The 27,431-nt window shown below is 44.2% G+C and overlaps 1 protein-coding gene across 5 annotated transcripts in view; it reads left to right on the top strand.

Moving 5' to 3' along the window:
* Nucleotides 1-27,431, top strand: part of GIGYF2 (GRB10 interacting GYF protein 2) — a 2,415,541-nt gene that overhangs the window by 1,466,508 nt on the left and 921,602 nt on the right. For all 5 annotated transcript variants that reach the window (XM_069617902.1, XM_069617899.1, XM_069617900.1 and 2 more), the window contains one exon: nucleotides 17,375-17,466. In XM_069617902.1, coding sequence (XP_069474003.1) covers nucleotides 17,375-17,466 — 92 coding nt within the window. The remainder of the gene's footprint in view (nucleotides 1-17,374; nucleotides 17,467-27,431) is intronic.

Genomic DNA, 27,431 nt, shown 5'->3' with positions numbered 1-27,431 from the left:
TCAGTGTTGCTTGTGCTACTGTATTTTGGTACCTATCTTGTATACTCGATATACTGTCTAACTCTTCTTGAGAGAATTCTGGCTGCTCAGCCACAGCTACCAGGTAAATCTGGGTGGTACAGACTGCTACCAATTGGGTTTACTGTCAACACCTGTAGTCCTAAGCCTTTTGCAGTGGTCCCTAAGGGAACTGCACAGGTTTCTGCCTAACAGCCATCAAAGTTAAGTTTGTCCTTGTAACATAAATGTTACCTTTAAAATGAGAAATTGTATACTCTGTATCGCCCCAGCACTGCACATAAGGTTGAGGGTGCTGGTCTCTCTTAATAAAATGTAAAAGGGATCCAAAGATCCTTTCTACCCTTGGGCACTGTAGTTCTCACAAGGATTGCCAGAGAAAATTAAAAGATTGGAGTCCCTAGGGCAACCCAGCAGCAATAGGTACGTATTGCCAAAAAGTTTTCAAAGAGGATAACTTTTAAAAGACGCTATGGAGTCTTAAAATTGACACCCATAAAAAGAGTAAAAGACCCTGTGAGTGTGGGAAAAGGTTCCCACTCACTGATGTATAGGGAAAAATAATCTACCAGTCCAGCAAAAGGTTCTGGGGTTGACAGAGGTCCGGAAGATGTATCATTAATATGAAAATCTTACCTAACAAATAGGCTGTGATTAATGACTTGCTCTTACTTGCAGGGTTTGTTAAAGAACTCTGCATAAGACCAGACTCAAGAGAACGATCAGTACAATTAACTTTCTTACGCTTGCCTGCCACCATCAATTTGTATGAAATAGTAGGGACTTTTTTTGAAGCAGCAGACAAACCAGATGAATCACATACTCTGGAACAATTTCTGTGTGGCTCTTGATCAAACGCAAACATTTTAAGGAGCTTTTTTTATTCGGGCTAAGAAACATATATACTTTTTTCCCATTTTTCTCTGGTTTTGTTTTCTTTGAAGCCTGAATTCTTGGGGAGGCAATAAGTCCCCTGCTGATACAAGTACGGCACTGGACTCAGCCACCAATGACCTCATTTATTGACAGAACTTCATATTTACTCTCAATGGCGTTGGGATTCACACCATTTGGTGATTATTGTGCACAAACCTGTACCATTGGTGAAATTGCTTCAATCACTGCTTTCAAATTTGCCCCTGCCCCAAGCTCAGAGCACGGGTGTAAGGAAGATGGTTGAGAAGCGGCAGATACAGAGTTTACAATAGTATGAATACACCCACCACAGCATTTATCTCGGTTCAATCGAGGCATTCCCAAAGCCGTAATAAAACCGCAATAAAATTAACCTTAACAAAAAAGTCTTTTAAAATTGAGTGAACCTTGCACAATTTTAAATGTTGTGATAATTTCCCTTGTGTCTTGAATCCTTTAAAGGACCGGAAAAGAAAATGCATCTTTAACGGGCTCTTCCTGGTGAACATGTTGATCATAGTTACGATTTAAGGCAGAACATTTCTCTTCTTGGTAGTAAGTCGGAACATCATAAGCTATTAGGGATGAACACTCAGATGAATTTGGGCCTGGCCGATTAACAAACTTTTGTCCTTTTACTTGGTCCGGAGAGCCTTGGAAGTCTGTTGCAGAGTCTTCACCCTGAGAGAATTTTACTGGCGAATTTTGAATGGGTTTATACAAATTAACCTCCTTCATTACTCGTTCAAGGCTACCAGGATTGCTGGCGTAAGGTTGGGAAGATCAAGCACCCAAAGATAAACAGACACTTTTGGCTAATTCATGTGAAATAACATAGGCCAAAATTGAGACGTCAGATACGAAATGAGAGTCTACGCAGTCCAACAAGTCCTCCGACTCCACATGACTAGGGGAGCAAAAGCACTTGCAAGAGTTCTGCGTGAAGATTTTACCAGTTAACGAAGCAGATATGGTTTCACCAAGACCCTTAGATTTTATTGGGAGTAATTGTACAAACCGTGTGCTGGGTTTTTCCTGCTCCTACACTGCCTTTGGTACCAAGCATAACACCAACTTTGGGAGAACTAATGGGAAAAGCGATCAGGGCAGCGCTTTCTTTCTCAGGCACACCGACTGGTCTGAATCGTGAACCATGCATTTCCCGCTTCAAAAGCCTTGCATAATTAAAGGCAAACAGTCTAAATGAAGGAAAGGAAAAAGCAGAGCCTTCTCGAACGGACAATGCGATTCAAGTTAACGGGAGGTGGAATTACAGCAAGGCCTTCAGTCGGGAATCAACCACCAGTTCAGAGCCCATCGGAACACTGAAACACACAGTGCACACCGCACAGGTTAGGGCTTTTGAAGACTGCCTCCTGGCAATAAAAGATGTAGAGAGACTACAGAAGCAAAGTTGCACCAGAATACTCTCTTCTTTCTATGTAACACGGAAACACACAGCACACACAATAGATGATAAAACACGTCCACTGCCACCAGCCATAACTAGGACATTTTCTATGTGACCATAAGGTCACAGGAGCAGAGTGAGGGGGGATACTAGTTATCCCTTTGGTACTCATCTCTCAGTCTATAACATTTTTGGAGCGATACTAAGTATCTCTCTATAGTTACAAGAGGGTACAGAAATGGAATCCCAAGGCAGGACCCTAAGGGTTCTCAGCAACACTGCCCGTAGGGAGCTGTGTGCTGCAAGAGTAAAATACAGATGTTTTTAAGCGTTATGGAGAACAATACACTCCATAGGATAAGTACAATACAAAGAATAGAGTTCCAAAAGACACAGCTCAGGAGAATGAGTGGAAAAGACTCGACACATTCAGGATTTCAGAAACATTTCAAGAAGTCCAGAAAAATGTGCTGAGGGTTTCACTAGGAGAGGGGATGAAGCATAAAAATGATAAATCTGCCTAACAGCGGCCTTCACCATCAGTCTTCCGCCTTTGACAGTAGGGAGAGTGGGGCCTTTTCTTCTCGACCTCCTCCTTTACAGAATGTCTCTTCCTATTCTTCCGCCTTATCTGGCTACTATTTTTCTATTTAATAATGGAGAGAACTCAGTTTAAATGTCGCCCTTCCTGTAATAGGATGTTTCCTTGGAAGGGCACTCACAAAGTGTAACAACGGGGCAGCCACCGGCCAAGAGGAGGAGAAGACATCCTACACCTCCATTCCAACCATCGCTGCCTCCCCCGACCCCCTAGTGGGGCGGACACAGCGACAACGGACACGGATGTCGACGGCGGTCAGGGAGATCCGCCATCACCACAGCCAAGAGCTTCTCCACCAGACGAAGTGGGATCCTTTCATTCCATGCGACACCCGTGCGTCAGCTTTTTCCAGCTTGCATCGGAGGAAAAGGAGAATTTCTTGTATCGGCGCCAGGAGGCAAAGAGGAAGACCATCCTATCGGCCCGCTCCTGGATGACGTTTGGGATGAGGGGCTGGCCCTGCTGAGGAACCCTGTCTCAGCCCCAGTGAAGTGAGACCGGCTCAAAAAGAAATGCATGGTGCCGGAGTCTGCACCCAAGGGCCTGCGGTCTCAGCCGTCGCCAGACTCTGTGGTCTCGGCAGCCGCCAAGAAGAAATCGCTGAGTGCGGCTGCTTCTTCGTCAGCCCCTCCGGACAACGAAGGGAAGAAATTGGATTCCATGGGTAGAAAGGTCATCTACTCAGCGGCAACAACGGTCAAGGCAGCCAACGCCATAGCGATCGTGGCCAGATGCGACTGGGAGGTTTGGTATAAAATGGCTCCTCTCCTGGATTTCCTCCCCAAAGAAAAATGGATTGAGGCTTTGGAGATTCTCCAGGAAGGCGAGGTGGCGTTGGACCACAGCATCACAGTGGCTTTACATCGCGGACACGGGTTTCTGCCAGATGGGCAACAGGGTTTATCTTCGCCATCGCAGATGGCTTTAGGCCACCAACTTCAGGCAAGAGGTCCAGGCAAGGGTCCTGGACATGCCGTTAAACGGTAGACAACCTGTTCGGGAAGGCCATCATTGAATCCCTCCAGGCCATCAAGACCAACACAGATGGCCCGTGCATTGGGCACCCTGCAGCAACACCGGCCATCCTTTAGTTCCTCAGGTGGGAAGTCCAGCAGGTCTTCGAAGGGTTTCCGCAGAGCCTCTTCCTCTTACCGCAAACCCTCCTGCTCCTCGACCCAGGAAGCCAACAGCAGTCGCTCCAAGGCCTTCGGAGGTGGCCGCCATCGTCAAGGGACCCAAGGCGGACAAACTACCTCCAAGCAAGGTTGAACCGGCCAGGACATCAGTCTCCCACCCATGCACCTCGGTGGGAGACCAAGTGGCGAACTTGGTCGGCGTGTGGGAGACCATCTCCACCGATCGATGGGTGCTGGATGCTCTCACTAATGGACACACCTTAGAATTTCAATGAAAGTGTCAGCGAATACCGCCAATGGCTCATCAGGAACAATGCATCCCTCAGCTGCTGCTGGAGGTTCTGGTCATTTTAAGAAAAGGGGTAATGAAGCTGGACCCACTACGACTCCTGGGCTCCTGAGTTTACTCAAGATACTTTCTCATACGAAAGAAGACCGGGGGTCCATTCTCAACCTACGACGACTCAACAAGTAGATAAAGTCCCAGAAATTCAGGATGGTCACGCTACAGCATGTGATGGGCCAGCTGGAGCAGGGAGACTTACTGTCATCGTTGGATCTAGAGGACACGTACTTCCACGTCCCCATACACGAAAAGCATCTCAAGTTACTGTGCTTCGTCATCCAACCGAGGCATTACCAGTTCAAGGCTCACCCCTTTGGACTAAAGTCGGCGCCCAGAGTCTTCACCAAGTGCCTGGATCCAGTGGCGGCCCATCTACGACTACAGGGGATTCACATGTACCCTTACCTGGATGACTGGCTCATCAGGGCCAAGTCAAAGGACATCGCCGTCGATCACACAACGAGGACCGTCTGGCTGCGGACTGACCTGGGATTCTCAGTGAATTATGCAAAGTCCTGCTCGACTCCCATCGCAGGACACGCTGTTCCTGGGAACCAGGCTCAACATGGTGTCCTGCCTGGTGTCTCCATTGCAGGAGAGGATATCTGCCATCCCTCAAGTGCAAAGTGGTGAGGGTCTTTCCGGACAATACCACCACAATGTTTTATATCCGAAACCAATGGGGCACCAGATCCCCAGCGCTCTCGAGGGAGGCGCAGGACTTGTGGCACTCGGCCATCGTCCAGGATATGTTCCTCATTCCATTCCATCTGGCAGGAGTAAAGGACACTGTCGCCGACTCTATCAGCAGGGAGCTGCGCTCTTGCCATGAGTGGGAGCTTTGGCAGGATCAAGTGGACAACCTCTTCCTCAAGTGGGGCAGTCCCCAGATCGATCTGTGCGATGAACACCATATGTCAGAGGTTCGCCAGCAGGTACCTCCTTCTGGGGAGCATGGGGGGGGGGGGGGGACGCATTCTCCTTCCCTTGGGAAGGCCTATTTCTGTACGTGTTCTCTCAGGTGCCGCTGCTACTACGAGGCATCAGTCAACGCAGACGGTACCGATGCAGGATGATCCTCGTCGCACCAGTGTGGCCGAGGCTGATCTAGTACCCGGACCTTCTCAGCATGTCACATGTAAAATTCCCCTCCAGTCAAGCTGCCAGTAGTCGCTGATCTTATCGCCAGGGAAGGAGGCACAGTCCTGCCCCACGAAACAGGATCGCTGAACTTGAAGACATGGGTCCTGCAGCATTAAAGTTCGGTGGTTGCCATCTTCCTGCGGACTGCGGGGAGGTGCTCGTTAAGGCCTGGGCATTGTCTACTTTTAAGTGCTACGGACACGAACGGAAGCACTTTGCGATTAAGTGTTGGTTGTTAGGGAGAATTCTCTGAAATGTGCCAATTCCCTCCACCTTATAGACCCCCAGCAACTTTCCTGGATTTTGAGGACTTGATTTTTTTTAATGTATTTTGTACAGTGTTTCTTTTGTTTGTGGAGTCTGACAAACTCCATAGGCATCATCTTTTACATTGTCACACAGCACCTTCAGTGCAGTGACACAGGGAAGTCTTTCAGATTTCCCAAAGGTTTAAATACCTTCTCTTAGATGAACTACTGTTTCCAAGAGCAGTAAAGTGAAATTGACTTTACTTACATTTGTAACTTTCTAGACCCAGCACACCCTATCTTACAATAGGGTCCTGGAGGGGTTACCTAGTATCCCCTTTGTCTACCTTCTCATGTAACATACCATTTTCTCACTGAATGGCTGGTGGCAGTGGTTTCATTTTAACTACTGTGGTGTGCATTTACCGTGGGCTGCGTTTGCAGCTACAGTAAAGCACCAAAATGGCCCTGGTCTTCTTTTTTTGCCATTTCATTTTGGAAAGGTCCTTCTTGAGATTTGCTCTGCGCGCCAAACCAGGTTTGGTCCCATTGGGGATTAACGAGTGAAGCCCACCTCTGGCTCCGGGGTGTCTGGGGTAGCCCGAAACTCCTTGTGCATGGTCTCCTAGGAGACCCAAATGCACTCTGTAATGATTTGCCGGCTGACTGTCCTACAAGGACAGCCACCCTGCTGGATGACTGACAGCTAAGCTGGAATTAATGGGGGAGAACTGAATAAATGGCGAGTCTTTTGGCTTGGAAGGCAGTCGACCACTGGACGAAGGAACCGAAGAAGAACTTGAAGACGCCTGCTGCAACTCCTGGACCGTTGGTTTGCCCGGTGAAGCCCTGCTGCAGTGCCGAAACGCCAAGTTTGCATCGACAGAGAAACACTTGCAAGGACTACTTCTCCCCTTGAGTTGGTGGGAGCAATCAACTCCAAAGTAAGCCATCTCGGAGCTGGTTGTATTTCCAGAGTTGCTGCTGGAAGCCGTATAGCCAGGGAGAGCAACACCTGATTGTGTGTGTTGCTTTTAAGCTGACCAAGAGCTCCAGGAAGATCCTCCGGGCTCCCAGGAAGCAGGATTGAGCCCCTTCAACAGAGTGCGGGACACCAGAAGCAAGGAAAGTCCATCTCGACAGCCAAGAACTGCAGTGTTGCTATTTGGGGTAGACTTGAGGAGCTGAAATACTGAAAGTAAAGTTTGCCGGTCTCAAGTTTTGACCATCCCAGTGCATTACAGGAGTCCCCCGACGTCCTCCCTCTTGTCCCCACGAATGAGGATAATTCTTCCAAAAGAACATGAGTAATTTGTTCGCTCAGGAACAGTGAGACCTGCAGAGCTGCACAGGAACAGTTCTGTTGCAGCTTTTCTTCATCTTTAAAGGTACTGTACAAAGTTTGAGAGAACTTAATTTTTGCTTTAGAGCTGCTTGCATCTTCTACTACTCACAAGTCTAATCAGCTTGTGGCCCAACATTTGACTCTTCTTTTCTTCAAAGACTTCCAAAACATTGTGCAAAGACTTTTCCATTTACATACCAGAGGTGCTTAATCCCATATAAGACTTTGGCCCATTGACTTTGGCTCAGCCTATTGTATTGAATGTCTCTTTCTGGGGGGGTCCAAAAGTATTTGCCTGCTTAAGAATATTTGTGGTCTCTTGTATGTTCTAAATAATATTTTCCTTTGATTCTAAATGCAACAGTGATATATTAATGTCCCCAGCACCCTAGCAATTGGTCACCTGAAGGTGTAGGGTAGTGTCTGTGGGCCATCCCAAAAGGGCATCTACTGATTTAGAGATATTAAGAGTGTGTATTTCATGAAGTGTATTTGAGTGTTGCTGTTATATTGCTCCCTTCTGAAGGCTTTTTCTGACTGACTGATACATTAATAATTGTTTATTCAAGAAACCTTGAGTGTAAATGTTTATTTGAATACTTGTAACTGTAAATCTTTGTGTAACTCCACTACAGCTCACATTGACCCCTCTAGAGATAAGCCTGACTACTCAACACTCTACCAAAACTGTGTAGTACAAGCTTATACCAAAGGTGGGGTTTCCTTTACCTGTAGTCGGGTTGTTTGTAGTATTCCCAGAGGGTACTGCATACAAACTTTGCCTAACACTGGTCGTAGAAGATCAAACACCCCCCCACCCCCCCGAGGGGCACGTCCCCTCAAGTACTTCCGTATTTACTGTCATTGGCTGAATCGGGACTGGCTCACGCATACATCAAGGTGCATCTGGCGGCTATCTCCCGCTACACCAGATATCCGGGATGGTCTTCACTGTCCTCGCACCATCTAGTTAAGGAGTTCAGCAAAGGACTGTTCCGCTTGTTCCCGCCGGTTAAGGCTCCGGCCCGGCCCCGGTGTGGGAACTCAACGTGGTGCTGACTAGGCTCATGGGGGCCCAATTCAAACCTATGCATACAGCTCTGCTCAAGTTTCCATCATGGAAGACTGCGTTCCTCATGGCCATCACCTCTGCAAGGCGAGTAGGTGAGATCCAGGCCGTGTCCTGCAAGCGGCCTTACTTTACTTTTCATGAGACTAGGGTGGTTCTGCGGACACACCCTCCTTTATCTTTATGCCCAAGGTTCCATCGGAATTTCATTTCAGCGAGCCCTTGGTGTTGCCTTTGTGTTTTCCGACGTCTTCGTCGCCGGCTGAAAGGACTTTGCACTCGCTGGATGGGACTAGAGCGCTGAAGTTTTATGTGGCCCACATAAAGAGTTTCCAGAAATCTTCTTAGCTTTTTGTGAACTTTGGTCCTGTGAACCATGGAAAAGCCCTGTCCAAGGCTTCCATTTCCAGATAGCTCTCCAGCTGGATCACTCACTGTCATCAGTTGGCAAACCGACCGCTGCCTGGCTGTCCGAGCCCCATTCTACCAGGGCGATACCTGCTAATATGGGATTCCTGTCTGGTGTGTCCCCTGCTGGACATTTCCAGGGCTGCTATGTGGAGTTCGACGCACACCTTCACGACATTCTACTGCGTCGACAGGATTCCAGGGAGGCATCCAGAGACGTTCAAGCAGTGCTGCGCAACCTGTTCGCTTGAAGGTGAACCTGGTGAGGAGGTAAGAGATTGCTTCTATTGAGCCTTGCCACCTCCTGTGGTTGTGCATGTATGTACTGCTATGTATTCTATATTCATGAGCATGTGAATCCATGCCAGACTCCATGCTGGAGAAGGAACATGTTACTTACCTGTAACTGTTGTTCTCCAGCATGGGTCTGGCATGGATTCACATGCGAACCCTCCCGCCTGCCCCTCTGCGGCTCTTCTCTTGGTCCTACTGCCACTTTACGTGCTACCAAATCTGATGATGGCTGCCAGATGAGGAACTTAGGTAGAGGGCAATCATTGGCTGGGGGCAGTATGACTCGGAGCTCAGTGATTGGCTTATAGGCGAAAGACAGTTTAGAAGCGAAACTGAAACCGTTTTTACTTTTACCCAGGATTCCCAGCCTGACGACTGGTAATATTCATGAGCATGTGAATCCATGCCAGACCCCATGCTGGAGAACAAAAGTTATAGGTAAGTAATGTGTTCCTTTCAAACCCAAGACGCAGGCCTCACTTATTAGCAAGCCGATAGAGGAGTCGGTTTTGTTTGGGAAAGCAGTGGACAAAGCATTTGAAAAGGCAAAGAAAGAACGACACACCAAAGTCTTTGAACCAAATTTCCGGTAAGCCGTACGTGCAGCACAGGGTATTTAACACCCGACGCTCCTTTCGGCGACCATCTTCTTCCAGACCTGCACAGCCCTCTGATGTCACAGGATGTTCACCCTGGTACTTAAATCTAGGATCGTCCAGCGCCCATCAACCTCCTCAACAGGGGTTTCAGCTTGGAAAAGGAAGTTGTAGGAATGCAGCCGGCAGTGACTCCTCTACCACAGCATTCAAATGACTCTGGTCCAGGTCCCCTCCCATGGATCTCCAATAGGTCGGATAACATACTTCATCCACGCATGGGAGTGGATTACTTCAGTGTGTGCTCAACACAGTGGGCGAGGGATACTGTATAGAGTTTCTCCAGACACCTTGGTACCACCCGCAAAAGACAATGTCTCCAGACCATCTCCTAATTCTTCAATCAGAAGTGGAGGCCCTGCTGCAAAAGGGAGCAATGGAACTTGTCCTACATCATCAAGTAAAAGAGGGTATCTATTCAGTATACTTCCTTGTACTCAAAAAAGATCTAACATGTGCCCTATATTCGATCTGCGTCCTGCAAACAAGTTTGTCAAGCCTCAAAGGTGTTCGTAGAGTTCTTTCAGACAGTCTACTAGCGTTGTGTTCTCCTGTACATCTTCGATTTTGTAAATGATTTGGGTGTCAGCTGCATATTTGTAGCATGTGAGGCTGTGTCTTTTGATGAGGTTTATTAGTAGGGTGAAGTAGATGTTGAAGATGAGTAGGGATAGGGAGGATCCTTGCGGTACTCCACAGGTGGTGTCTTGCAGCGCTGATTTGAATGGTTTTATACATACTGCTTCTCTTCTTTCCGATAGGAATGATTTAATCCAGGTCAATGCTGTGCTGGTGATCCCGGTTTCTTCAAGTCTTCTGATTAGGATGATGTGGTTGACTGTCGAACACTGCGGAAATGTCAGTAGTATCAATGCAGAGTTTGTGTTGGAGTCTGCTTTGGTCTTTAGGTCATCCCAGATAGAGAGAAGTGCCATCTCGGTCCCTCTCATGGGTCTGAAGCCGACTTGTGCCTGGTCCAACAGTTGGTGTGTTTCTTTGTGTTCCAGTGTTTGTTCGTAGACATACTTTTCCAGCAGTTTTGCCGTATAGGGAATTTTGATATCGGTCTGTAGTTGGAGAGGTCTTCCACATCGCCTGTAGTATGCTTGAGGAGTGGTTTGATCTGTGCAGATTTGAAGGACTGCAGAACTCTCCCCGTTGAGAGTGATTGGCTGAAGAGGTTTACGTACCTTGTGTGAGTATTCATAGACGTCTGGTGGGCAGGGGTCCATTGGTGAGCCTGATTTATTATCAAGTTTCACCAACTTGATGAATCTCTCTACTGATATTTGTGTGAATCTTTGTAGGTTATTCTGTAGTTCAAGGTTCTGTGGGACCTCGTGCGCGGTCTAGTCGATTGGTCTGCTTTGTATGATCCGATGTATGTCAGTGATTTTATTTTTGAAATGGTCTACAAGGTTATTGCATAGTTTTTGTAAAGGTACTGGTGTGTTGTTTCATCCAGGTGGGTTTCTCATCTCATTTATGTTGTTGAATAGTTCTTTTTGGGTGTTGGTCGCTATTGTGATTCGGTGTCGTATTTCTTTTGGCTTGGAGTATTTCCTTTTTGTATGCTTTAATTTGTTTTTGATAGTTTATTCTTTTTACTTGGTTGTAGTTTTTCCTCCATTCTAGTTCATTTTTTGTTGTTTCTTTCTTCATTGTACTGAGGTGGGATATGAACCATCTTGCCACTGCATTCTTGTGTGAAGGGATGAAGGGTTTTTCCGGGGAGATGTCTACTGTATTGACAATCTATTTCTGGATAAGGTCTGCTCTTTCGTCTAGGTCGGTTCTGTCCAGGCTTGTGGTTCATGGTTTTGATTATTCCATTTGTTCTTTTAAGATACTACTTTTGATGGTATTCCAGTTTCTTTTCCAGATCGTGGGGCTGTTTTTGGTGATTTGGCTGGTAGTTGGATCACAAATGGTATGATGAGGTGATCATGCCATAGTATTTTGTTAGGAAAGATTTTCATTTGAGTGATATATCTTCCTGACCGGTGTGAACCCCAGAACTTGTTGCTTGGACTTGGTAATTATTTTACCTTGTCCCTAGGTGAGTGGGAATTTTTTCCCCCTCTCTCCTGGTCTGTACTCTTTTTATGGGTGAGCTCTTTATGTCCCTCCATAGTGTATGGTTGTATTTATAGTTTCCTATAACGTTTGTGCTTAGGCTGGGTTACCCCTTTGTGTTCCCTTGTTAATTTCTCTTTCATATACTATGGTGAACTACTGTTCCCAAGTATTAAAGCGGGATTGTCATCCCCTTTACATGTTGTATAAGTGCGCCAGGACAACCCCACATGATATGGAGTGCTGGGGGATACCCTTTTCTTTCTTACTTACCTGGTAACATTTTGTTAAAAACGCAAGTTTGCATAAATGGCTGGTGCAGTGGTTTTACCTTTGACGTTTAGTCTTAATTACTCACAGGCTGTTAATTCAGCCTTGGTAATTCACAGAAGCCCCAGCATTTTGCTAAAATGGTGGGTTTTCACAATTTTTTGTATGTTTGCTGTTTCTGGGTTCTTCCTCTGCCATTTTAGGTGGGAACGACCTCCGTGTGAGTTTTGTCTTCGGCAGGAATCCTTTGTATTCTCTGACCAGTCTCTAGAGTGTCTGAGAAGGCAGGAAGTGAGGAAGGAGTCCAAACCTCTGCAGGCCTTGGTCTTTCACCTTGCCTGAAATAAACCAACTCCCAGTGGGGCGGGGGGTGAGGGGTGGGGCTGGCTCCTCTCATCCAGTTCACTCAGGCCCACTGCTGGAATCCTCCTAGGGTGTCTTCTTTGAAGTCCCTGGACCCTAACGGACTCCAAATTTAGTAACTTGTTTTGAAGAGCCTGCCACAACAACTCTGAATTTTTCTGCAACTGAACCTTCTCACCCTGCCTACAGGTGGCACCTACACCACTAGGGTCCCTCTTTTGCCTCCGAGAGAACTCATGCAATTGACTTGGGAAGGACTGGATAAGAAAAGGATTCTGCCTTGAAAAATATAACCAGCTTATAAAAGCTACTTACATGTAACAGTTGATTTGTTAACTGTTCATCTGAAATGAGCAGTTGTGAAATTTCTTACTTTGAATCTGTTTTGCCCTTCTAAAATGTATATATAAGGTTATTTTACTCACCTGGGAATTGGTCTTCTGTTGGGGAGAATTCTCATAAATGGCTGATTTCCCTTACCTAAAGAGTCCCCCTGCAGCTTTGCTGGATTTCTTGGGTTTCTTTTTTTCCACCTGGTAAAAGTGTGAACCTTTTTCCCACTCTTAAATGTGTTTTGCTATGTATATTTTCACTGTTTGTGTGATCTTGGGCACGGGAGCCTCACCTACTCCATGTGCACCACTTTCTTGTGTTACACATCACCTTCAGTGCAGCGACACAGGGTTGTCTTTGAGACTTCCCCCCCTTACTCAATTTTTCTGGGGCTGACTACTGTCCCCCAGAAACAGGTAAAGTTGCCATTAACTTTATATAGTCACTTTAAACTGTAGACCCAGTACACCCCATATTACATGGAGTACTGGAAAGGGTTCATTCTTATCCCTTTTTGTTTGTGCCTCTTGGAGCCTTGTTTCGCTCCCTTAACTTTAAGGCTTGGCTGGTGGCAGTGGTATCTACCCTAACTTTCCTACCGCGATTATCTTATATAAACGTGGTATTGTGCCAGGCTATTATATTAGCCTCGAACATAAACCCGCTTGACCAAATACACTTTATTTTGGTTCCGGCTGGGTTTAGTCGCCATTTCTTTTTGGTAAAGTCTTTCTCGTGTTTTTCTCTGCGCACCAAACCGGGGATGATTCCTTTGTTCGCTGTCTATTCGCAGGCTTCTGCACAGAAGACCTCCTTAAGGCACCTGCTAGTCTAGGTAGGCAGGATGTGGGGTGGGGATCTTCGGACCCCTGCCATGGGTTGCCTTAGTAACCCAAGTCGCACTCTTGTCTGATTGGCCAAGGGGACTGGCCTTGCCAAGCCAGCCACCAGGCTGTATGAATGTGGGAAACTGCTTAAAAAGCAGGTCTCTGGGACTGGAAGAGCAGTCGCCACTGGAACGAAAGAACCAATGAGGAACTAGAAGAAGATGACCCCTACTACGAATGAACCGCCCGGTGAAACCCTGCTGCAGGTCAGAATCTCCAAATCCGACGACAGAGAAGATCCTCCAGGAAACTTCTCCCCTTGAGCTGGTGGGACCAACCAGTTCGCCCAAACTACAAGCCAGGACCCCTCGGTCGAATTTGGTCGAATTTGCTGTACAGAGCTACAGTGGGCCAGGTAGCCAGGAAGGTCGGACCCTGCTTGGGTTTTAAGGAGGGCACCTTTTATTCGTTGTTTTGCTCTGCTGTTGGCTTCTTCCCTGGGTGGTGCAGGACTCTCCAGTCTTCCTAATTCGTGCCAGTCTGACAGTCGCTTCAGGAACCATGAGCCTGCAGGAACCACCAGGAACGTCTGCCTCAGCTACAGCTCCCTCTCCGTTTTAAGGTACAGTGCAAATCTGGGTGTGCGTTTCGCTCAGCTGCAATGAAAGCGTTAGAAATCTTTCTTCAATCCGAGGGCTTGCCCTCCTTTTCTCTTTGAACTAACTACATTGAACCTATTATCTTTAGCAAAAGACTTTAAACTATTGACTTTCGCCCTAAGCTTTTTCTCTCTGATGTTAACCTTGTAGTCTCTCTTGTTCAATTGCCCTGCATACTTACTTGTTGGTTTTCCCTAATTTCTAATAACTTTGTCTTTCCCTCCCTTTTAAATTGCTGTAGTGCCATTTTGCTCCCATGTCATTTTGTGAGCTTAACTTGTCTGGAATTCAAGGGAAGTGGTGTGGTGTATTTATGATTGTGATTTTTGACTTTCTTAGAATAGTGAAATGTTATACAACCGTTGAGTAAATAAATCTATATTCTTTTACTTAGAAACCTTGAGTCAGTGTTTGCCTGAATCATAGTAATTGCTGTCCTTTGTGTAACTATTTGTACTGCTCACTTACTCTTGAGATAAGTCTGGCTGCTCTGCTACTGCTACCACTATAACTGTGTAGTATGGGCTTGTACCAAAGGTGAAATTGTACTGTCACTTGTAGTCTTAATTGTGTGTGGTGTTCTCAAAGGGTACTGCATATAATTCTGCCTAACAACTCCTCACTTCCGAAAAAGTACTACGGTTGGCTTCACCCAACTATTTATTTCAGAATATAAGTTTACAAGTCTACCAACTGGGCTTGCTTCCCCTAAGCTGCTCTATAGCCTGTCTAGAATAAGTTTGCCTTGGGTTTTACTTACCTTGAATTCAATTCAAGGTAAGTAAAACCAATTCTTAATCAGTGTATTGTGGGTTTTACTAACCTTGATCTGCCTGGGGCCATCCTAAAATGAGCAGGACAGTTATTGCTTACCTCAATCTATGTTCCACTTATCTGAAAAGCAACTAGAGTAGTTTATTACGACATTAGTTCTTAATCAACTAGTGTGACTGAGAGTATCTTAAATGTAGTTATAGGTTCATACTGTTGCATGAATTTGTGTTCCACTATTCAGAAAGGTTTTCTGGTAACAGGGTTGGTTTACGAAGTAATTTCTTAGCTGAGTATCACTGCATGACTGACGGGGTCTACTACCCTTGAATGACTGTAACTAATCTAAAAGTAACTTGTGGTTTTACTCCCCCTGAATACGTGTGTTCCATTCCAAATGTATATGATTAGGTCTGACCTGCCTGGAAATACTGTTATTTATTCTGAACAAGGTCTAGGCTTTGGTCTGCATCTTATTTATTTCAGATTCTTGTAAAGCGCTACACGCCCACAGGCCTCAGAGTGCTACACAAAAACCAAAACACTTAGACCTGAAACATAATACATAGACAAGAAACAAGGGAGCCACCCAAAATACAGCGGGTGGGAACTAAAAAGACGGGGACATAAACAAATGATGAAGTCTCTGACTATAAGTCTTAAATTTGAGGATCCCATTGGCAAATATTTACACAAACTTAAAAACCCAGAGAGCTTACTGATTCCGCACCCAACCACAATGCAATCCCTGTTCTTCAAAGTACACCAGCTGTCATGTCAATTTTTACTCTGCGTAGAAACTTCAGGTCAGAGCTTCTCACTATGCCTGGACCAGTTCTGAGGCGAAGCCAAGCCAGTACTTTGTGTTGTGTTTTTATTTTGTGCTTATAACTCTGACAAAGTACTTCCCCCAACAAGATTACATTGGCCTGTTTTGTATTTATAATGAACCTTTTTTTATATAATACTTTTGAATGTAAGTGTTTCTGTTGAACCATTTGTATGCTCAGGTTCTTTGTACTTTCCTTAAGTGCTCTCTCCCTACTATAAGTCTGGCTGCTCTGTCTACACTACCAAATACTCAGGCGGTACAGCCTTATACTAAAAGTGGAGTTTTATAGTGTTTCAGTTGTATGGTTTTACTAAGCCCTTAGTTGGACTTTAGAAAAACGGTCCTCACACTGTTGGCATGCGGGTGGGATATGCGTAGACTGGATTACATTGACTCTTGAGATACTGTCAGTTCAAAGAAACCATCCAATAGGTTTGGTTTAACCAAGTGAGTATCCTAGACTAAACACAAAACCAACACTATGGCCTGCTTTTTAGGCCAAAGGACTACTTGCATATATCATTGCAGTAATGTATTGTATTGTGTAAGATCTGTGGCCTCAATGATAAAAGAAAGTAATCTGTAGACAGAAGTTATCCATAAGAAGAGCCAAGTTACTTAACTTAATTTTGTTTCTGATGGATACATTATTCCGCTCACTAATTCCTCCTCAGCTCTTATGTCACCTCCAGTTGTTTGTAACCTATTGTGGCAGATTTTCTTATCAGTGCCTGTGTTCATGGAAATTTGTTGAAACAGGTCACGTGACTCAGCTTCTGTAATATCAGCATCACTTGTCTGAGGGAAAGTTTATTCCATCTGTGCCTAGATATTTTTCAAGCGATGAGGAATCTCTGTGCGGCACTTCATCAGAAATGACATTACCAACGGAAGGTAACATGTTTGATAGCGTTTAAAGAACAATTAGGATTTAGGAGCGTCTGTCAGATGAGCCCTATGATAATATGGCTCCGTCAGTTCAGTTTTTGGAAATTTGATTGTCTGCACATTTGACTGGTTGATGATCTATTGGAATTTGATCACTATTATTTGTGATGTAAATTAGTTTGTTAGATTACAGAAACAGTTTATTTTACAGTCTCTTTTTTGGTATTTGAACTCTTGCGCATATTAGTCTCTGACTGCTTCATGAGACATCAGAAGGTGGTCAGTGGAGTGCTAATTTGGCAGATACATGGTAGACTATGGTGACAATGTATAATGTATTTATTGTATTTCTATCATGCATCCTATCCATGGGGATGCAAACTCTGCAATTAACATTTTGAAGGAGAGTATAAGAGAGAAGAAACATGATTTGATGGGATATGTTTTGGGATCTTGTCCTGGTCGGAGCCTGGTTGTTGAATCTGTTGCCTATGGATCATCAGAGTGTGGACACATTGTCATTCTTTCAAGGTAGCATAAGATTGGTATAGATCAGATGGAGTTACTTTTGGAGTTGTCTGGGATAGATGAGGATCAATACAATGTGCATCATTAAATGTCTGCAGTGCTTGACCATGGGTTCACCTATCGTGTTTAAGGAACACGTTTCTAAAGTATTTTGATATTACTTTACTTTGGGGAAATGTTTTTGCCATAAGTTAAACTCAGATTAGCTTGTTTGATCCTCTGTTCTCCCATCTACAGGGAGATCTGGACCTGGAGCGTCGGACCCGGCAGCAGGAAATCACCACACTCTACCATCTACACCATCTACAGTATCAGCAGTTCATATTACAGTAAGAGGAGAGAGTTGTGCCTAAAAATGTCATCCTTTGTGAGAGCCCCAGGCTTCACGACTGGATGGAGAAAAATGTGGTTTCTGCTGTGCTATTTTATGTAAACATTGTTTTATTGGATTTGCAATGGGATAGTGTGTTACGACCTATGTAGTTTGTGGAAAATGTGCATTAATTTCTTACTAATCTTGATTTCTGTTAGGAAAGATTATCTGCTTGCTGCTTTCCTGTCATTGACTTCTTTTTGCTTGTTTTGAACCCTGTCCTGACTTTCTGAAGGTAAGTGAAGCCTTCTGCTTTACTTCCCTGGCCTGTTTGCTCATTCTTATGGCCAGACAGACTAGTCCGTAAGACTATCAAGAATGAGTGACTCTTTTTCACTTCTTGTATTGCTACAATTTGCACATACCACCTTACCGTGAAGTGTAGTTAGGATACTTGGTGTCTTATCTTTTTATTTCATAGCTTTTTTGTTACTGTGACAATGTGCCTAAGACAAGTTCATGGCAGCTGTGATATTTTCACAATATCTGCTACATTTTATTCATACAATTTTGTATTTAACACAAATGGCTACTAAAGGTGGTAATTGCTCTGGGCAACCCTCCAAACCATCGTTCTTCGCCTGTCGTACATAAAAGGGAAATGTCCCTGTGCAAATCGGGCTTGGTCCCGTGCCCAAAGGGGCAGTCCAGCCTGAACTGCTAGGTCTGATATCCCTTCTGCACGACTACAAGCATCCCCAGACATGTTTTTGCCTCATTGGGCAGCAACTGCTGCAGCGAATTAGCCCAGAGGGGAGAGAGCTGGTCAGTGCACTGGGTGGTCCAGGGACACTTCCGAAGGCGCGGATCGTTGAGAAGGGGTTGAGGCTGGTTGTTCCGAGGGGCCAGAGCACTGATGATGGTCTTTTTGAGATCAGGAAAGGAACCAGGACTTCATCCGGGTTAACACTGAAGTCCATGCTGGTGGCCGGCAGAGGTCGTCATAGAGTTGTCAGCGGGCTGCTCTTCATGAGGGACTGAGCTCCAATGATGATTGCTTGAACAGCTGCAGACGATCTCCTTTTATCCAACGTTCGGGCTGGGAGTACACCCCTAACCCACCAATTGGAAGGATCGCCACAATTTAAACAGGCAGTGGCTATCCAATGATGGATAGCCACTGGCCACAACATCTGCCCAGCAACAGACATTCATGCACCAGGGACGCAAGACAGCTGCTACCAGCTTGCCTTAGGCACATCGTCAAAGTAACCAAAAAGCCCTTATATATATATTTCTGTTTATCAAATTTATTCCTTTTACAAAAGTGAGGGCAGTTCTCTGTTGCTGCTTCTATTTCTTTGCTGAATTTTATTGTTATTTCCGTTTTGACCATCTTAAGTAGACGAAGCGCTGGTATTTCCAGTTTAGAGCATTTAGCCAAGGCTGCTTGTAAACCCTTTGCAGTAGAGATGGTCCATGAAGTCTTTTCGCCGCTCATTAGGCGGCTCCACCATGCTGCTTCTTCCTGAAGGATGCTGGATTCTAATATAGGGCCACGGTAAGTTTGTCTCAGGTTCCTAGTCGCAGGGCATTTCAGCAAGAGGTGTCGAATTGTTTCAGTCGTCGACATGTCCTTGCAAAGTCTGCATGTACTAGTACCCAAGAGGCTTCTCACTGCCTGAATTTCGTTGGTGGGGAGGAGGTTTAGGCGGGCTCTTAGAAAAGTTTGTCTGAACAATTAACTTGGGAACCTCTTAATGACTTGTTCCGTTTGGAGTTTTTTGGTTTTCACAGGTAAGTGACTAAGGAGTTTATTTTTCCTTGCCAGTTCCTGTGTTTCTATCCAGTCCAACTCCTACATTTTCTTCTTGATTTTCATTGGATTTCGCACCAGGTCCTCTTCTGTGCACGCAGTTTGTTCCAAGTGAGACCTATTCTTTTCTATCCAGAGTGATAACATTTTGCAACCACTGCTTTTTATTTCTTTATCATGTTGTATAGAGGGGGCGATTCTGGGATAATCACTTTCCTGAAAAGAGCAATCCCACTTGTTTCAACTGTTGCTTTTAAGGAGAGTAGATAGTTCTCTTATGATTGCTGAAATAGCAGTAGACTTTGGGAAACTGAGGACCTCACGCCAAAAGTATCCTTTTAACTTTTGCCATATGCCACGTGGTATTGTAGGCATCGCGTCTCCTCCATATGTCAAAGATGGCACAACTTTTGACTTGTAAAATTTTTACACCGGAAGTAGCGAGAATCAACAAATTTCCTGTCCATTACATGCGCTTGGGTAGTCAATTTTCCAGTCTTCTCCCGTAGGTGTGTTTGCACTGTTGCTTCAGTTTTTGAACTATCCATCATTACCCAAGGTACTTAAATTCTCAAACTACTTCGATTTTGGTACTCTCTAGATTCCAATATGGAGACTTTGTCCTTCTTGTTGATTTTTCCAGGATCAAGATCTTCCTCTTTTCCTTGTTTATCTCAAGATTGTTTTGCGAGATATAGCTGGCCAGGTTATTCAATTGTCTCTGCAATCCTAACGGCGTCTGGTCTAGAAGAATATCATCATCAGCATATAACACCCCGGGGACCAGCATATCGCCGACTTTGGGCGGAAAAGCTCTGATGTCGAGGCATGATTCGAAAAAGATGAATAATGCAGGGGCAAGGGGACAACCCTGTTTTACCCCTCTGTTGGTGGGTATTTCATCTGATAGTAGGCCTTTTTGATTTATCTGGACTCTCGTTGAAGTGGCAGAGTGGAGGGCTTTTATTGGGTCCAAGATTTGCTTTGGACAGTTCCAAGCTAGGAGTTTTCACCACAGCATTGCTCTGTCTATCCGATCAAAAGCTTGCGTTAGATATACGAATGCCAGAAACACCTTTGTTTTTCCTTCCATAATTTTGCTTTTTATTATACTTAGCAACATGATCTTCACTGTTCCTGTGTTTTTCAAAAACCCTGCTTGGAAGGGGTCGGTGCTCGGGGATGTCTTTGCCCATTGTTGAAAACTCCTCAGTAAAAGCGACCCATATACTTTCCCAATCGTGTCTATCAGGGCTATTGGCGGTAGTTACGAGGGTCTGACCTGTCGCCCTTTTTGTAGATAGGGACGACTATCAAAGCAGTCCATGATCTAGGAATTGACTTTGACTGGGAAGATTCTTTGAATACCAGACTAATAAGATGCCCATTCAGATGGTTGTTTTTTCTAGGTCGATGTTTGTGACCCCGTCTGGGCCCAGGGACTCTTGATGACTTGAGCTTGCGTATTATTTCTTCAATGTTGTCTTTATTTGAAAGATCCTCCCAATGTGTTTTTAAAATTGGTTCTGGTGAAGAGATGGATTGAGGTGGACTTGCAGTGAACCCACTTTAGTTTTAGCAGCCTTTCTCTTTAAATTTCTTAATGTTTGTTTCTCCACCAGCAGTTTGTCGTAGTGGTGGGTGGCTTGTGTTGTTAGAGTATTTTGAGAGTTCAATTTGATAAGGTAATTTGACTTTAGTCTGCAAATTCTTTCTACTGTTAGTCTCGGACGATTTCCTTGGTTAGTATGTTATGGTCACTATCGTTTGATCTCGTTATGTCGAAGGTTGTAACAAACTTGAGCATAGCTTCAGAAACAAAGATGTAGTCAATTGTTGCTTGTAGGTTTTCTCTCTCGCATGTCGGTAATTGGTTTACGTTGGAGAACGCCTCATCAATGTTATAGAATTTCCTGGAATCCATTAACTTCTGCCATTGGCGGTCCCAGGTTTCCACTGGAGTTTTAGATGGTTTTTGCATTTTCGATGATTGGTCCTGCTGGCATCTGGGGCATTTAGCATTTAAATCTCTGCAGATGATTATATGCTAGGATTGTGCATCGGCGTAAATCCCATCTATTTCTGTTTCTATGCTCCTTAGGAACATCTTGTCCGCGATGGTGTGAGGGTTCCAGTATATTGTAATTATGACTATTGGTATGGTACAAGTTGTTCTAGTTGACGTATCGTAGTAGTCCCATCTCACCAGAACCGACAAGTGACTTTGGGAGAATGAAAGGTCTTTATGAATGTGCAGTCCACTGCCCATACAGGGAATGCCAGTAGAAGACCGGAAGAGGGACGCCCCAACCGGCTTGTGTGTGCCGGGGAAGTTTCTATGGCAAATCCGTCCATAGAGGTTTTTTCTGTTAACCAGGTTTCTTGGGGGGCCCAAATGTCAAAATCACCCAAGTCTATTTCTCCCGGTTTCGTCAGATGTTGATGACCTCGGGTGTTCCAGAAGCCCATTTTTAGTATCTTTGCCGCGGATTCAGCAGCCGTTTCGATATTCCTGCTCTATGACTTCTCTTGGCCGGTAACAAATTGCTATTTGTTTGAAAATGTTTTCGGAAGCCATGCCCAAAGCTGTTTAATTGGGGCAAATTGTCGAACTTTATTTTGTGGATTTGTTTTTTTTTCTGCTGGTGTTTTGCTTTGGCTCTCCTCCTGGGCCCTAGCATAGCGGGTCTGGCCAGATGCCTCTGCAGTTAAGTCGCAATTATTGGAAGCCAGGGCAGTCCTGTGCTTGCCTGGGCTTTTTGATTAATGTCTCCTTTCTTTCTTCGAGGCGTTTGGCATTGAGGAAGGTTGTTTTCTAATATGAATCTGCCCTCCGCTGAGGTCACTGTCGGTCGTTCTTCGTGGTAACCTACTGCTCCTTTATAGCCTTTCGGCTCTTGACCTATAATGTGTTCGCTGGACTGGGCTTTGACTAAGATCCACCTGTTGAGGATATTCCTGGGCTTCTGCTGGCATCTCTGTTGGGTAGTTACCTCGTTGTAATAGATCGACTCCTTCTTTGATCGAAAAACCTAGGGCGGTAGTTCTGATGTAAAGGTATGCCTTTGCTTTCTGAGCTTTGTGGTACGGTTCCACCAGAATTAAGTAGGCTGATTTCAAGTGAGTTCTCTAATGTGCTTCAATATTTTTAATACTGTCCCACGATCTAGAGTCACATTTTCGGTATTTCTTGGCACTTGCTCTAAATTGAAGGTTTTTGTCAGAGTAGGAGTTGGTGGTTTCAACTGTGATTCATTCTTTCTTCTCTGAGTAGGACGCCCAAAGGAACCTCGTTGAATGGCGGTTTCAGAATACTTGCGTCGTTCGCCGTAGACGTGTGGCCCTTGTATTATTCCAGGTCGTTTGTAGCGGGGGTTGATGTCTACAAGGGTCACGTTTCCCAGATCTATTGTCATCTCTGGTGGATTTTGATGATGGTGGGACCGGTTAGAATACATAACAATGGACCATAGAGATCGCGAAATGGTGAAGTTGACGTTCAACGCCTTAAGTTTGCCAGCCCAAACCTCGTGGCCACATCCTGTGCGTTTTGGTTCCAGTAGAATAATACTGGAGCTCAAGGACAAGGATGTCAATACTATTGTTATCAGTCTCAACCTAGAGAATTGTGAGACTGAATATCGACACATGTTAATCCAGTTCACAGAGCATAAACAGGGCCTCAAACAGCGGAAGTTTGTTCATAAACATAAATTTGATCTGCAAGTGCAACAACAACAAAGATCGCTGCGATGCGAGATAAGAAACTTCCCGAGGTCTGATATTGAAGTTTTTCTCGCAATGAAAAAAGATGCCAAACAGAAATTTAAGAACTGGAGCAGGCTCACAATGCAGAGTTACTTCAGAATGAGTCTGAGGAAATGATTGCCAAGATGGCAAACAAAAATTCCTCTGATTATTGGAGGCTAATCAATGACAAATTTGCACCTCAGGACGCGCTACAGGCGACATAGATCTCAGAAGCAACTTGGGTTGAATTCTACACTGAAATGTTTAGTAACAACAAGAGCTTTCTTGATTGGAATTCACTGAAACCTGTTCCTGGGATTTGGTGTTTGACCGTGACGTCTATTGAACACCATAAATAAAGCACGTGCCTCAAGAGCCCCAAGTCCTGATGGACTCACCAACTACACTATCAAGCGTAATCCGGAAGCACGGGCAGACTTCTGTATGACACTCTTTGAAAGAATAACAGCAAACGCACCACCCCTACATCGTGGAAAAGCGCCATGATTGTCCCTATTTTCAAAAAGGGGAACCGGGCCAACCCGAAAGATTATAGGCCCACTGCCCTTATCGATGTCTTAGGTAAGATCTATGCGACTCGATTACAACGTAAACTGCTAAAATGGTCCACTGATACCAATCATGTTGACCTTAGACAAGCTGGATTCGTGAAGGGCGTCGGGTGTGGCCTCAATCTCCTTCTACTGAATTTAATCAAGTTGGAAGCAATAAGAACAAACACCAAAGTCTATTTGGCCCTTATAGACTTCTCCAATGCCTTTGACAGTATAGACCGTGGAAGCTCTCACGAACAATGGAGTACTCTGGAAAATATCTTCTGAGTTATGGTTTTACAATTACCTAAAGGAACACTGACTGCGTGCATAAGACACAAACATAGCTTAATATCAATTCATGCTAGATTCAGCTGGAACCTATTAAGCATATTCAGAGAAACCATAACAACCTCTCCTGTGCCACAGTTCAAAATATTACATAACCCAGGTAACGACAAAGAGTACACTGTTTGCCATGTGGAGGAAACAATGCCTTGAAGTCCTGAAGGATCATGTGAACAAAGGAGATCCCGACTGTTGAGAGAGGTGCCCTGTGAAGCAAGAGCCCTCGGTGAGTTGCAACCTTATTCAGGGCAATTTCTTGACCAGAAATCAAGATCCCTATATACGCAGTTTAGACTCAACTAACTTCCGGCCAAAGAACGTACAGGAAAGTGGACCCAAAACTCCTTTGTGGACCTGACCTGTCGTTTCTGTGAACTAAGTGTTGAGACACTCGAGCACTTAACGTTACTTTGTCCAAAGCTACGAAATCTGCGAACTTGGACATTGGGCCTAGTTATTTGCAAGTATCAAACTTTCTGTGCTGATGACTGGTGGCAAAGCATGCTTACTGGGTCACATAGTAAACAAATGTTTGCCCTGGTAAACTTTTTCAAAGAATTAAAAGATTGCCTTGTGACTGAGAGACCGGAGCTGGAAAATGATTTGGAGCAACATTTGACGCAACTGTGAACTTGGGTTATAGTTAATTGTAGGGGAGATGCTGATGTGCAAAGTAATTATAAGGATAGGTGATTGACATCTTCTTTTGTTGTTTTGCTTCTGTTTTTAAAGGTTTATATAAACCAATAAAAATATCAAAAAGAAATAAAAAAAGATGGCAGGATTGCCTGATTCTTAATATGTAAGGGGCCTCTAGGTTTTCTCATACTCTCAGTAAGCTGGGCTGGGGAGGTTTGTTCACTAATTCATCTGCGTTTTTTTGGGCCCGGTTCACCTCCCTTTTTCCGCTCTTCTTCTTCTCCTTTTTCTGTGTAATTCGTCCTGGCCCTCCTGCTAGGATATTTAGAAGAGAACAAAACTGCTCAATTACCCCTCTCCTAGTCTACCCTTTGGAGTGGTCAGAGGAAAGAAAAGCGATAAATGATCTACTTCATCTATCCAAATTTCATAAGAACCATAAGAATTATTGTGCCAAAAAAGTGAACAATTACATTAAAAACACATTTTAATCAAAAAATTCAATACATAGTTATGTAGTGTATGCTTTCCACAAGACATCACATACATTCAAATTAATATTAAAAAATTGGAGACAAAACCAGTCCAGAGTTATTACATTTTTGTGCCAGTGATGGGTATGGTTAGTAGGTGACATTCATGGTTTATCACAATGCCAAAATGTTTTTACCAAATCATATTTTGGCAAGGGAACATACTATAAATGTACAGCACAAGCTGAAAGTTCTTTTGCAGGAGAGACAACATTGTTTAGATATCTGTGGGATGTCTACATATGTTTCGGCTAAACAAGTGACATCAACACCTTCCCTGATGTTCCGCTGTTTGTATTATAGCCCTCTTCAGGACAGTACGTTGCTTTGATGAGTTGACAATGAGTTCAATGCAAATCCCTGATATGTCAGAGTTTAATTGGAAGCTATGGAATAGAAAAGTAAATAAAAGCAATTTTATAAATGATCTGAAAAAGGGGTAGTATCTTAAAACATGGAGGTGTTAAAAAACTTTTTTTGGCAGAGTTCATATATTGTAGGGCTATTTTCATGTCCTACACGGACACTTTCCACTGACCTTTTTAGTCTTGTTGCAGTTGGACTAAAGCGTTGTGATTTGAAACCAGGAGATTACTTCCTTTTTGTAGTTTGCGTTCTGCAATACACTTTTTTTTGTATGTACTCTGTTTCCCTTTTTCCTTGAAAGTGGTTGATTTTCAGAGTTTCTTTATTGATTGATTGGGTGTGCGGACCTGGTATGAAACGAACCTGCATCAAATATTAAACCAATTGCTTTCTATATAGCATGTTTTTACAATTTTTGATTGCTCGTGTACTGACCTTCGTAAGTCCTGGTGACTTTCGGAATGCTGATGAACCGTTATTTGAATGTAGGTAAAGATTGCTTGTCCACAGGTTTAGTCATTTTTTACTTTGTTGCCATCGTATCATCTACCTTCTACCTGTATTCAAAGGCAGAGGGGCAATATTCAGACCGTTTCATAGTATCGCGTACAAGTTTTCCATTGTTTTGCGTACACAAGTGGTTTGGGGCGTGTTAAGGCAAGGTCTTTGTATTAGATGCTTAGTTAAGTGCTGGAGTTTGTTATCAAATTCAGAGAAACAAAACCATATGTTTACCTTCTTATTGCATGTTGTTTATGTGCAGCATCCTCCCGGCGTCCGCGCTTGCAAATCTCCGGTGTAAAGTGGTTTTTCCCGTGATTGTTTGTGTTCTTTTGTCTTCCGAGCGTCATGTGATCACGTGTTAATGTGCTGGATATACTAGCGAGATTGTTTCCCTCCATCTGCCATATTGGGTGAGTGAATGAGCTTGTATCTTTGGATCGATGCATTACCAAACTGTGGCCGAGGGTGATACATTCTCAATATGTTTTTTCGGATAGTTTCCTCAGTCGTACCCTTCAGGCCCGGTCTGTCAATATTCACAGTATGATTATTTTATTTTTATGCATAAATTAGCTGAGACGGTTGCTTAGCCTCCCGGTTCATTTTATTTCTTTTTCCAGTCGCATATGTTGTGCTGCTTACTTGGCACGCCCTTAATATCAGGTCTTCATCACTCATTTAGTAGCTGCCAGTTGTATGCCGCCATTTCCTTTCATGTGGAGTTGCACCCTGCAGTTTTTGGCGATCACCTCATAGGCCATTTTTTTACAGTATCTAGGTCGAAAATCAATTTCTGTTCGCATTTACGGAGTGCCAAGTCTCTGTCCCCGCCTCTTTTCAATATTTGGACTGTATGAATTATGAACCAAAAGAATTTCACATGGTTTGTGTAGTGGGCTCACCGATCGGAGTTTTAATGTGTCTTTTGGTTTTTCCAATATACAAGTTGACACTGGATGGCATACACGACCCATTGTGAAGCACAGTTGGTGAAGGTTTTTAGTTGCCAGATTGTCCCTTTTAACATGATGTTTTTCACATTTTTTTGTTAAGGGGCAGACAGAGAAATTACTGCATTTAAAATGTCCGATGACCAGTGGCAAATCCCAAAGTGTTCTCTGTGTCAACTTTTTTGGTTTCTTTAGGGTACTTGTGTACTAGATTGTCTCTCAGATTGTTTTCTTTTAAAGACGTATCTTGGTGGTGCGGGGGCAAAATCTTCTGTTTTTATTATGTGCCACTTTTTCAAAACCAATTTACGTAGATTGTGACTAATGGGACTGAAGGTGGTAACACATGTCATTTTTTCCGCTGTTGTTCTCTTTGTCGGATATAGTCATGTTTCTCGGTTTTTATTTTTGGCTCTCTTGTATGCCATATTGATTTGTTTTTTGGAGTATCCTCTTTGTTTTAGAAGTTGTTTCCCATGTATTTCATAATCTTCTAAGCGGGTACAATTTCTCCGGACTCT

This window comes from Ambystoma mexicanum, chromosome 10 (assembly GCF_040938575.1).
Source record: "Ambystoma mexicanum isolate Mex_15411 chromosome 10, UKY_AmexF1_1, whole genome shotgun sequence".
NCBI lineage: Eukaryota > Metazoa > Chordata > Amphibia > Caudata > Ambystomatidae > Ambystoma > Ambystoma mexicanum.
This window is presented reverse-complemented; position numbering and strand designations above follow the sequence as displayed.